A 12384-nucleotide genomic window follows, 5' to 3' on the forward strand; every position below is an offset into this window, starting at 1 on the left:
CAAATAAGAACTTATATGAGCATAAATGAAATATTTTATAGGTAAATTAAACTTGAATAATTCTTGTTTTCTAGTTGGGCTTATATGACATTCTTACCTAACTTTCTAATCTATATCAAAACTAAAATTTTCATAGCACTAAAGTAGGGTCATTGGTTTGCAAGCTGGTATGGGGTTGATATCAGTAATGATATCAAAGTGGTATGGATTTGAGAGTTGATTCTTAATATCATATGTTTGGTTTCATTTGGGGATGAGTTTGTTTTCCTTTTGTTTGATACATGGAGTAAAGGTATGAACCATACTCACCTCCTCCCTTAGGTTCTAAACCCAATACCTTGGGGGTTTGAGGTATGAGTTTAATTCTCTTAAAATTTACAACCAAATACAGGGTATTGATTTAGACCATTCTACTCAATTCATGAAAAATAAGGTGAACAAAGTACAATTTGTGTATTGAAATCTGCTGATGCTCATGTAATTAGGCCTTTTATTTAAAACTACAAAGTAATACATGCAAATTTTTCAAATTTGATATACTTTGGAGTTAAGACCCTAATCTAGCTGCACTTGATAGTTTTGAAAATCCTTAACACGAAGACATTCTATTTATGCCCTTCATCTCCAAAAGTAGACTATGTTTTACTTTTATGATCAAACTACTCCCTCCATTCCTTTTTGTTGTTCCCATTTCCTTTTTTGGCATTTCTTTTTGTTGTTCCCCTACTGAATCTTTACTATTTTTTGCCATAGTTTTTTTACCAATTTACCCTAAGATTCCCCACTATTTACCAAAAAACCCTAAGATTCTACCCTTTTTCCACCCTCTTTTTCCCCACCACCCTTATTTAATTAATTTCCCATCCCCCATAACCCCACCCCACTACCGTCACTTTCACTCTCTCTCACCTCTCTGATTTCTCTCTCTCTCTCTTCAACCTCCTTTCACTTTTCTCTCTCTCCTCCTTCCTTTCTCTGTTTCTCTTGCTGATACCCTCAAGAACATCAAAGATGTTCTTCATTTTCATATTCCTCCTCTCACTTTTCTCTCTCTCCTCCTTCCTCTCTCACTTTTCTCTTTCCTCGTTCAATATCGCCGCCACCACCACCACAACTCCGCCACCGCCACCACCACCCGAAAAAGCTGTAGAATACGTATTATGGTTTTAGATGGTGAAATTCGACCACGAAAACCCTAGATCTAGAGTTTTCATGGTCGAATTTGACCTCTAAATCCTCAAAATCGTGAAATTGAAATCAATTGGGTATTTATTTATTTTTGTATTCACGTTTCAAATTTTTAGGGTTTTTTTTTTGCGAACTTATGACGAATTTCTGGGTTGTTTTTTTGGTTGATTTTGGTCGAGTTTTTGGTTTAATTTTTGTCGAACTTTTGGTTGATTTTGGACGAACTTTTTGTCGCAATTTTTGTCGAATTTCGGGTTGAATGTTCTCGAATTTTGGTTTGATTTTGGTCGATTTTTTGGGGTTTATTTTGGTCTAAATTTGGGTTGAATTTTCTCGATTTTCTTGTCTAATTTTTGGGTTAATTTTGGTTGAACTTTCTCGAATTTCTGGGTTTAATTTTGGTTGAATTTGTTCGTATTTCTAGGTTGAATTTTGCTCGATTTTTGTTGAATTTGGGTTGAATTTGTACAATTTTCTGGTTGAATTTGTTGTTCGATTTTCTGGGTTTAATTTGTTCGATTTGGGTTGAATTTTCCTGATTTTCTGGGTTGAATATGTTCGTATTTATGGGTTGAATTGTGCTCGAATTTGTTCACGAATTTGTGAGTTGAATGAAGTCTAAATTTCTGGGTTTTTGTTGGATTTTCTTATTTTTTGGTTATATTTTAAATCGAATTTTCTGGTTCGATTTAGTGGTTCGATTTAGAGTTGTTCTAATTTTGTTCTTTTTCACGATTTTAATCTGATTATTTTGTTAATGAAATATCTCTCATTTATCTTATTTATTTAATATTTTCTCTCTCCTTACTTTATTTTAAATATATAATCTCTTACACACAATCATTATTCTTACACCCAATCATTACTCTTATCCCAATACAAACAAAGATTCAGTTTTCTTAAAAACCCCCAACATTCTTTATGGGAACAACATAAAGGAATGGAGGGAGTATATTACTCCATAGTTTTGATCATGAAATTTTTTAATCAATATTTGGAGTACCATATTATGTACTAATATAATGACAATACTTGGACTCCGTTTGATAGAGCGTAAAACGTTTTCAATGTAAAATGATTTTTCTTTGTTTGGTACCTTAGAGGAAAATGGGAAAATATGGTAAAGATTGAGGGGAAGAAAGGAGAGGGAGGTAAGGAGGAAAGAAGGAAAAGTGGTTTCCCTCCATTTTAAATGGAAAAGGGTTTTTCACATTTGAGGGAGTCATGGAAAATTATTTCCCATCCCTTACCCAACCAAACAACGTAAAATGATTGAAAAGGGGAAAATTATTTGAAAATCCTAACGTTTTACGCCCTACCAAACGGAGCCTTGGTGGTTCAAATTGATTCATACATACGAGTTAGAGGCGTAATAGTAGTTATAGTTCTTGATCTCAAGAGGCGTAAGGGTGGTTATAGCCCTTATAGGGCCTCGAGTAAGAGGCGTAAGTATGGATATTGTCCTTATACGGCCACAACTCAAAAACAGAAAGAAGAAACACAATTTTACTACTGGGCAAACACAAAAGGGGAACAAATCTAGTTAAAATATGCATCTTTATTGACATGTACACGTACTACCAAAATGTTGGAATCTACTTTCTGTAGTACAACCATTTCAGATCAACGGTTCCAATACGGGTAATGCCAGATGCCAAATTCATCAAAAATAAATAAATTGCAAGTGGAGAACAAGTCAGCAACCACCCAATACTGATAAATGTTCACATGAACAACCACACCATGAAAAAGAAGCAAGAAAAAGCCGAAAAGTGCATCCAGAAAAGAGAACTTTGTTCAATTGTTCTCCTGTATTTTCTGTTTCTGGGATGTGTATCAAACTCACTACAGTTCGGAAACGAGACCGATTTATTAGGAAAGCATTAATTCTTTAACATTGACAAATAATCTGAGAGTACATCAAAACCTTAAGGATGACAAAAATCAAATACTCCCTCTGCCCATGCAAAGGTTTAATTATGCAACTACATCTCACGCATTAAACATATTAATTAATAAACATAGCATAACACTGTTTTTATAAGTGTCTGCGAATATAATATATTACTAATTCCGACTTCTGAGTACTACCACCAGCACTCCACACTAAACACCATGTGATTCTAATAAACCTAGCTACTACGACCGAAATGACAACTATACTGGAGTTTCATGCCAAAAATACAGAGCACAATTCTCCATTTTATCACTGTTGTTCGCTTGATTCACGCTTTCCTGCAGCTTCCTTAATCTCGTCACCACCCTCCTCCTGAGTAGATAGATTTGTGCATGGTCAGTTAAAAAGTGATGTAACAGTTAACATTGTGATGCAAAAAACAACAGAACTTCAAAGAGAACCAAATAAAGCGATAGGACAGTTTAACTGCCAGCCATTCAGCAAGCTACCTTGCCATTACTCTGTTTTCCATTTATGAGGCAACTTTTTAGAGGATTCTCAAACATAAATGAAATACTTCTACCACAAAGTTTCACAATCACGTGGCACAGGGGGCAAAATTGTTGCAACTACAATCCCCCTTTTACTGACAGGAGTACAGAACAGTGAGATTTATCTCTTATGTGACAAAATAGGATAAGATAATCTGATTTCTGAAGCAATAATGCTTGTCTCGCAACGCTGCAAGCCTGTCACTTGCTAAGGGACAAATAGATAGTGGGGTAACACTTTCCCCCTTAAGAAGTCATACTTTTCATGCCGTACTCGCTAGGTTGGCAATTTCCATTAAGAAGCTAGTAAAAAGACGAGTATACTGCTAGAATTGAAAATGCCTAAAGATTATCAAAAAGCTCAAGGTACGCTATTTAAAGTGCTCAAAGCCTCAGAGGATGACACGGGATATCTTCACGTGAAACCGAAAACGTTTGGCAACTTATATAGAAGACACGTAATCCCAGTATCTTCAGACAAGAAGTTCAATGCCTATTTGGAATAATCCCACCTACTATGCTGAAAAGAAGTCTCAAGTAACTATTTCCAAACTTCTAATTCCCATACTGATAATTGCATGTTAATCGGTCACAAAAAATGCAATCTAGCAATATTATCTATCTCTTTGCAACTAAATCAGTAAGACTTCAGATCCCGATATTCATCAGAGAAACTCAGAAAAAGACCCCCATTTGGAAATTCAGCAGGACACTAAGCAAGAATATAAATCAGGTTCAGGCAAGCCTAAACCTTAAACTAACAATAACTACGAAATGCTAAAAGAGATTCCTTTGGGAAAAATATATACCGCATTGTCTGAAGTCCACAGGGTCAGATTGTCTCGCAGAAGCTGCATGATCAATGTGCTGTCCTTGTATGACTCCTCACCCAATGTGTCCAGCTCAGATATAGCCTCGTCAAAAGCCTATATTTCGTACACAAATTAGTTGCAGGTCAAAAAGACAGTAACAATTCACACCATAGCCTTCATCAATAATTTAGATGGTTAAAAACCTACTATTATGTTGTTTATAGCCGTTTAAAATGAACTGTTTTCATTTAGTAATGTCATAGATGAAAGAACATTGTAATTGAGTGTGTTATGCAGTTCAATTTACAAGCTTTTAAAAATTCAAAAGCATATACAAAATAAAGAAAATCATAAATAGGAGCAGTAGGCAAGTGCAAGATATTTATAGAAACAAAAATGCACAATACCAGTCTTGGATACATGTGATACCTGTTTTGCAAGATTGCAGGCACGGTCAGGTGAATTCAAAATCTCATAATAGAAGACAGAGAAGTTTAGAGCAAGCCCAAGCCTAATTGGATGAGTAGGGGCCAATTCAGCAAGAGCAATGTCCTTGAACAAAACAAAAGACTGGAGTCAGCACAACTGAACCACAAGAAGAACTGTGATAAATGCAAGGAGAAAAATATCATTACCAATATACCATAAAATATAAAACCCACCTGAGCAGACTTGTAAGCCAACAGGGTGTTCTCAGCAGCCTCCTTACGCTCAGCACCTGTCTTGAACTCAGCAAGGTACCTGTGATAGTCACCCTTCATCTTCTGGTAGAAGACCTTAGATTCGGCTGAGGAAGCTGAAGGGATGAGGTGTGACTCTAGAAGGTTCAAAATGCCATCACATATCTTGCTAAGCTCAGTCTCGATTTTACCCCTGTACTCCTTGATGGTTGCAACATGATCCTCGTTTCCCCTGCTTTCCTCCTTCTGTTCAATAGAGGAAATGATCCTCCAAGAAGCCCTCCTGGCACCAATCACATTCTTGTAAGCTACGGACAAGAGGTTCCTCTCCTCCACAGTAAGCTCCTCAGCATCTGTCATCTTAGCAACTTTTTCCATGAATTCCACCATTTCCTCGTAACGTTCAGCCTGCTCGGCCAACTTGGCCATGTAAACATTGTCTTCCCTTGATGATTCAGTTGCCATTTCTACTACACAGAAAATATCAAACCTGACAATACGAAGGCACAACATGTAAGACAAAATCGTGTTGTGAGTTTGAAGAAATAACCACACAAAAAATCCTACAAACTATAACTAAGTGCAGCAAATTCTTTCAACTTTTCCTATAAACCACACACCCGAGTCATTAAGTTAAATTCCAGCCTAGATCTAATCGTTAGCAAAACAATTAATCAAATCATCCAAAACACAAGTCTTCCTACATCATCACGGTAACCTTAAGCATCTTTTTCACATCAGTATAGAAGGAAAATTATCTACGCAACCCTCCAAGGCGTAATATTAAGCATAAACTACACGTTAATAATACTCATAGACACATAATTTACCATAAATTCCTAAACTTAAACCATTTTAGGACAACATACATAATGCTTTTACTTAACCTTAAAAGCTAAGTAAATCAAAACCAAAAATAAAATTAGGGGTCACTTTAATCTTAGTATTAGAGCAAGATCAATGGGGACTTGTATTAAGACTTTCTTCAAATGCCATGTCAACATTACAATGATATTTATTTAATATTTAAATTATTGTCAAAACTCCTTAAGATTCAATCAAATTTAGCTTTTCACCCTTCAAATTTATTTAACACTTGTAAATTTATGTATAATATTATTTTATCATTTAATTCAACACACACACCAAGCCTTAAGTTGAGTCTTAATTTTTCAAGACTCAATTTAAGACTTTGTTAAGACTCGTCTACTTCAATGCTACAACTCTTTTTGCCTGATCTTAAGACTGACGAGTCATGCTCCATGTCAGCATAATTTAAGTCTTTGGGGCTGATCATACTCTTAGGCTTGTTATCAATATGAATACAAAAATAAATGACAGAAACAACATTTTGATTAATCCTAATTCTAAATTTGGGTAATCGACTAATAGACTCATGACAATGGATCAGATTGATAATGTCAGCCAACTAATATACGGAGTAAAACAAAGCAACAGCATGAATATGCCAAACCTAAAATGCAAGCCTCCGATAAAATCAATTAATTAGTACCCAGACACCCAGTAAGTCTTTGAACAATAAATATGAACAAAATCCAATAATTGGCTAAATTACTAAAGTTTTCCACGATCATTCAACATTAAGAAGCTGAGTTTAAGGCATAAAACATGTCAAATAAACAAACAACGGGCCAATTAAAAAAACTAGGGTTCTCACTAATCATATTAAAAAAAAGCACAAAAAAACAACAAATTGGCAATTGACTTATTTAATAAGAAATAAGAAACTAATAAAATCAACCAAGAGGGAAGAAAATGTTCATACACGTTAACGAAATAGGAATCTCGCAAAAAATTGGCACCGATCTAACACAAAAAATGAAAATTAATTTAACAACAAACAGAGGCAATGAATTGGATTTAGAAGGGGAAGCAACGCAGAAACCCTAAAATGAAGGGGCGGAGGAAGAGAGAGAGAAAGGACGTACCGTCGTTTACGGAGACAGTGAGAGGGAGGAGGTGAGGAATTGGGGGAAGGGCGAAGGAGGGTTAAAAATGGGGGAGATTAATTATTGATGTAAGAGAGAGAAAAAGGGAAGGGGGGTCCAATTGAAAGCTGACAGGTGGTTGGGAAGCGGGGAATCCGATTGAATTTTTATTACACCTATAACCTATTCAATTGGTTATACTTATACTCCCTCCGTAATTAGTTTATCGGTTTTTCTAACGTGTGTCTACGGGCACATATTAACAAAACAGATTCATAATAAATATTTGATATTAAATGATATATACAAGTTTAAAAAGGTATGTTGAATATTTGATTTGTGAAATAATAAAACTGTTAAGATAGAATACTAAGTCAATTGTTAGAGTTAGAGTTAGACTAGGATTATTATAAATTGTAGTATCCTAGTACTAGACGCATATCAGTAGTATTACTAGTTAGAGTTGACATAGAACTCTAATAGATGGTACTATATATACTTTGGTTAATCATCAATAAGAACAACAACTTAATCTCATATTTGTCATGGTATCAAGAGCAAGGTTTTGAAATTTTTTCCGCAGAATTAAACCACGTACGTGAGTTATGGCCTCGAACGATGAGGAGCCAAAATCAAAGCAGGGAGTAGAGCTTGCTAAGGAGTACTATTTGGGTTCAAGTGATGCACCCGGAAACATTATCACGCCAATTAAACTGCGTGGATCAAAGAACTATGATGAATGGGCTGCCTCAGTTCGTCGAGCCCTCATATCAAAACGGAAATTCGGTTTCGTTGAAGGTAAAATCAAAGAACCTACGGACCCCGACAGGCTTGCGGATTGGATTGCGGTACACTCGATGCTCGTCTCTTGGATCTCTCACACTCTAGATGAATCCCTACGATCAACTGTCGGTGATTTCGATGATGCCGGAGTTATGTGGATATATTTGAAGACAAGATTCTGTGTGGTAAGCGGTACTCGTATCTGCCAGTTAAAGAAGAAGCTTGGGAATTGTAAACAACAACCCAATGAACCTGTTGCCACCTATTATGGTCGTCTCTCGACACTATGGAAGGAGTTCATCGCTTATGCCCGTGTGCCTAAGTGTTCTTGCGGGGCGTGCAAGTGTGATATTGCTGGACAAATTGCTCACATACGGGGTGAGGATTACTTGCATTACTTCTTGATCGGTTTGGACACTCCGTATGAGGCTATTCGAGCCCAATTGCTAGCACAATCGCCTCTGCCCAGTGTTGAAGAGGCATACCTGAATGTCTGCAATACTGAGGACCTCCGTGACGACCATACTCAAGAGGGACGCGCACCTGTGATGGCATTTAAGGTGGATACTCGCTCAAAAAATCGCGACGAAGATAACAGTGATAAATTCTGTAGTCACTGTAAGCGGGTAGGGCACGAAGAAGAAGGGTGTTTTCAATTAATTGGATTTCCAGAATGGTGTCCGGCTGATCGAAGGGGAGGACGTGGTGTCGGACGGTCAGGTACTAGGGGCAGCAAATCTGGTCGTGTTCGTTCGTCTGGTGCAGGAAGCAGCAACTATGGAGGGACGAACACAGGGGCTAACACTACCAACAACACTGCCAGGGCTAATAAAATACAAACCCAAACTGTACAGGCCTCAACCAAAAATAATATTGGGCTTGCAGATGGGTTAGCAGGAGTTTCAGCAACTCAAGTCCAACAAATTCTAGATATACTGTCATCCAAGGCTAAACCAAAACTGCAGGGTAAGAATACAAATAATTCACATTGGATTATTGACACAGGAGCGTCAAATCACTGCACATTCGATCTGTCGATATTGAAAAACATTCAGACAGTACCAAATTGTTCTGTAGGACTGCCAGACGGTCAGACCGCGAATGCAAATCAATGTGGTTCGGTAAAATTGGACGGCGGATTGGTGTTGGACAATGTGTTATTTGTGCCTCGTTTAAATTGCAATTTAATTTCTGTTACACAATTAAGTGATGAATCAAATTGTGTTGTTCAATGTACTAACAAAATATGTGTTATACAGGACCGGTCGACGAGGAAGATGATTGGCCTGGGTGTTAGAGAAGATGGACTTTATTTTTTCCGAAGCGTTCCGTTAGTCAAAGTGTGTGCAGTCGAGACAGAGTGTGTGGTGGAACTGTGGCATCAACGAATGGGACATCCATCGGAAAAGATAGTGAAACTTCTTCCTCCTGTTAGTAGTGCCGTCAGAAAAAATAATAAAGTATGTGATATCTGTCCTCATGCTAAACATACTAGAAATAGTTTTCCTATTAGTGAGAATAGAGCAAGTAGAATGTTAGAATTAATACATCTGGATTTATGGGGACCCTACAAGACACGTTCGTCCTGTGGGGCTCGTTATTTTTTAACTATTGTAGATGATTTCTCTAGAGGAGTTTGGATTTATTTACTTCGTGATAAAACTGAGGTTGAAATTATGTTTATGAATTTTATTGCAATGAGTAAACGTCAATTCAATCAAAACATTAAAGTTATACGAAGTGATAATGGGACGGAATTTAATTGTCTGCAAGGTTATTTCTTCAAAAATGGCATTTTATTTGAATCTTCTTGTGTTGGCACTCCCCAACAAAATGGTAGAGTCGAACGAAAGCACCAACATCTTTTAAATGTGGCCCGAGCTTTGCGCTTTCAGGCACAGTTACCTAAGAAATTTTGGGGAGAGTGTGTGTTGGCGGCTTGTTACTTAATTAATAGGACTCCGACTCCGTTACTTGACAATAAAACTCCATTTGAAATGTTGTTCGGAAAGTGCCGTCATATGAGTTAATTCGGATTTTTGGGTGTCTTTGCTATGCCCACAATCAACGGAGTAAAGGAGATAAATTTGAGTCTCGTGGTCGAAAATGCATTCTTATCGGATATCCGTTTGGGAAGAAAGGATGGCAATTGTTTGACTTAGAAACTCGGGAATTTTTTGTGTCTCGGGATGTTCGTTTTCATGAAAAGGTGTTCCCGTATAACGAGACCTTGAAAGATGTCGAAAATAATATTGGGCTTGCAGAAAACATGGGGATTTATGATTGTGATGATGGTCAGACACTGCTGGGCAGTAGCCAAGGAGAGATGGGTTCCCTGCCATCTGCGTGCAATACCCCACAGCTGCCTTCTGGTGCAACATCTACAGCACGCAGTGAGGCGCAGCATGAGTCTCATGAGGAGCTGCAGCCTGTAGAAGAGGCGCTGCCCATGCCTGAGTGCGAGGCGACGCACGAAGCGCACTTGGAGGCACTGCATCAGGCGCTACAGCCTGCTCAACTGTGCGCACAGAGGGATAAAAACGCAGCAGAGCTGCAACCTACACATCTGCGTGCACAACAAGAGAAAAACGCAACAACAGTGTTGGATACTCCTCCTCTGGACAGCAATATTCGAACACAATCAGATTCTAGTGAGCCTATGCAAGTGAGTGAGGGGTGTGAGTTGGGAAGAGGGAAACGACAAAAATTCCCATCAACAAGACTCCAAGGGTGCGTGACACACACAAAACGGAAAAATAAAAGTCCATCGTCATATTCATCCTTGCCATCATCCGACTCAGGTACTCCCTATCCTATAACATATTTTGTTAATTATGAACATTTTTCTGCAAGACACAGACACTTTATTGCAGCTATTACGGAGGACAAGGCTCCAAAATCTTTTAAAGAGGCAATGAAGTATGATGCATGGAGAGAAGCTATGGGAGCGAAAATAGACGCACTCGAAGGGCAAGGGACATGGGTCCTAGAGAAATTACCTCCGGGAAAGAAAGCACTTGGGAGCAAGTGGGTGTACACGGAGAAGAGGGATGAAGATGGAAATTTGATCCGGAATAAGGCGCGACTGGTTTGTTTAGGCAATCATCAGGTAGAAGGTACGGATTATAATGAAACTTTTGCCCCTGTTGCTAAAATGTCGACAGTAAGGACTTTTCTAGCAGTTGCAGCAGTGAAAAATTGGGAGGTGCATCAAATGGATGTACACAATGCTTTTCTTCATGGTGATTTAGAAGAGGAAATTTATATGAAAATTCCACCCGGCTTTCATAAAAATAATACTGACATGGTCTGCAGGATGAAAAAATCATTATATGGTTTGAAACAGGCACCCCGGTGTTGGTTTGAGAAATTGTCTACTGCTCTGAAAAAATATGGATTTAAGCAATCATACTCCGATTACTCGTTATTCACTATGTCAAAGGGAGAATTTCAATTGAGTGTCTTAATCTACGTTGATGATATGATTATTGCAGGAAATAATGTTTTTGCGTTGAATAGTTTTAAAGCGTATTTGAGTCAATGCTTTAAAATGAAGGACTTGGGACATCTAAAATATTTTCTAGGACTTGAAGTTGCCCGTAGCAAGAGTGGATTTTACGTGTGTCAAAGGAAATATGCGCTAGATATTATTTCTGAAACAGGTCTATTGGGTGCTAAGCCGGCAGAGTTTCCGATGGAACAAAATCACAAATTAGCCCTTGCAAAAGGTAAGGAGATGGAGGATGGGGAGAAGTACAGGCGTCTAGTGGGACGTCTAATTTACTTGGCGGTAACCAGGCCAGTTTTGGCATATTCAGTACACATTTTGTCTCAATTCATGCAAGCACCAAAAGAGGAGCATTGGGAAGCAGCATTGCGGGTAGTGCGATACTTGAAAAAGTGTCCGGGACAAGGAATTCTTTTACGTTCTGACAGTGCGTTGCAACTAGAGGGATGGTGTGACTCGGGCTGGGCTAGTTGCCCATTAACTCGCCGATCCTTAACCGGTTGGTTTGTCTTGCTCGGAATGTCTCCTGTGTCCTGGAAGACTAAGAAACAACATACAGTATCACGATCATCAGCCGAGGCAGAATATCGTTCTATGGCAGCAATAACTTGTGAGTTAAAGTGGTTGAAGCAGCTACTCGAAGACTTAGGCGTCGAACATAAGCAGGGCATGAACGTGTTTTGTGATAGTCAGTCTGCTCTTCACATTGCACAAAATCCGGTGTTCCATGAACGGACAAAACATATTGAAGCAGATTGTCACTTTATACGAGATGCAATCAAAGACGGAATTATTTGTCCGTCATATGTATCAACAAAGATGCAATTAGCAGATATTTTCACCAAAGCATTAGGAAAAGCACAATTCGAGTTTTTTCTAGCTTGGCAAGATGGGCATTCGAGATTTTCATGCTCCAGCTTGAGGGGAGATGTTAAGATAGAATACTAAGTCAATTGTTAGAGTTAGAGTTAGACTAGGATTATTATAAATTGTAGTATCCTAGTACTAGACGCATA

The 12384-nt window shown here is 38.2% G+C and overlaps 1 protein-coding gene across 2 annotated transcripts; it reads right to left on the reverse strand.

Moving 5' to 3' along the window:
• Positions 1–3056: 3056 nt before the first annotated feature.
• Positions 3057–7233, reverse strand: LOC110786877 (14-3-3-like protein). 2 transcript variants are annotated; one of them, XM_056840719.1, is made up of 6 exons: positions 7078–7149; positions 6915–6955; positions 5111–5618; positions 4878–5000; positions 4446–4562; positions 3057–3457 (listed from the first exon to the last, which is right to left on the reverse strand). In XM_056840719.1, exons 3-6 carry the CDS (start codon positions 5591–5593, stop codon positions 3395–3397), a joined length of 786 nt encoding a protein of 261 aa, XP_056696697.1. In that variant the 5' UTR covers positions 5594–5618; positions 6915–6955; positions 7078–7149; the 3' UTR covers positions 3057–3394. The 2 variants fall into 2 exon arrangements, with proteins under 2 accessions (XP_056696697.1, XP_021847147.1); XM_021991455.2 differs by lacking the exon at positions 6915–6955 and having other exon boundaries at positions 7078–7233.
• Between the last annotated feature and the right edge of the window lie 5151 nt (positions 7234–12384).

Source organism: Spinacia oleracea, chromosome 1 (genome assembly GCF_020520425.1).
Source record: "Spinacia oleracea cultivar Varoflay chromosome 1, BTI_SOV_V1, whole genome shotgun sequence".
Taxonomy (NCBI): Eukaryota; Viridiplantae; Streptophyta; class Magnoliopsida; order Caryophyllales; family Amaranthaceae; genus Spinacia; species Spinacia oleracea.

Coding starts and splice junctions, on each gene's coding strand:
- LOC110786877 (XM_021991455.2), bottom strand. CDS start 5,593: ATGGCAACTGAATCATCAAGGGAAGACAATGTTTACATGGCCAAGTTG. Junction 5,001..5,110: donor TGGCTTACAAGTCTGCTCAG/GTGGGTTTTATA, acceptor GTTTTGTTCAAG/GACATTGCTCTTGCTGAATT. Junction 4,563..4,877: donor CCTGCAATCTTGCAAAACAG/GTATCACATGTA, acceptor TACGAAATATAG/GCTTTTGACGAGGCTATATC.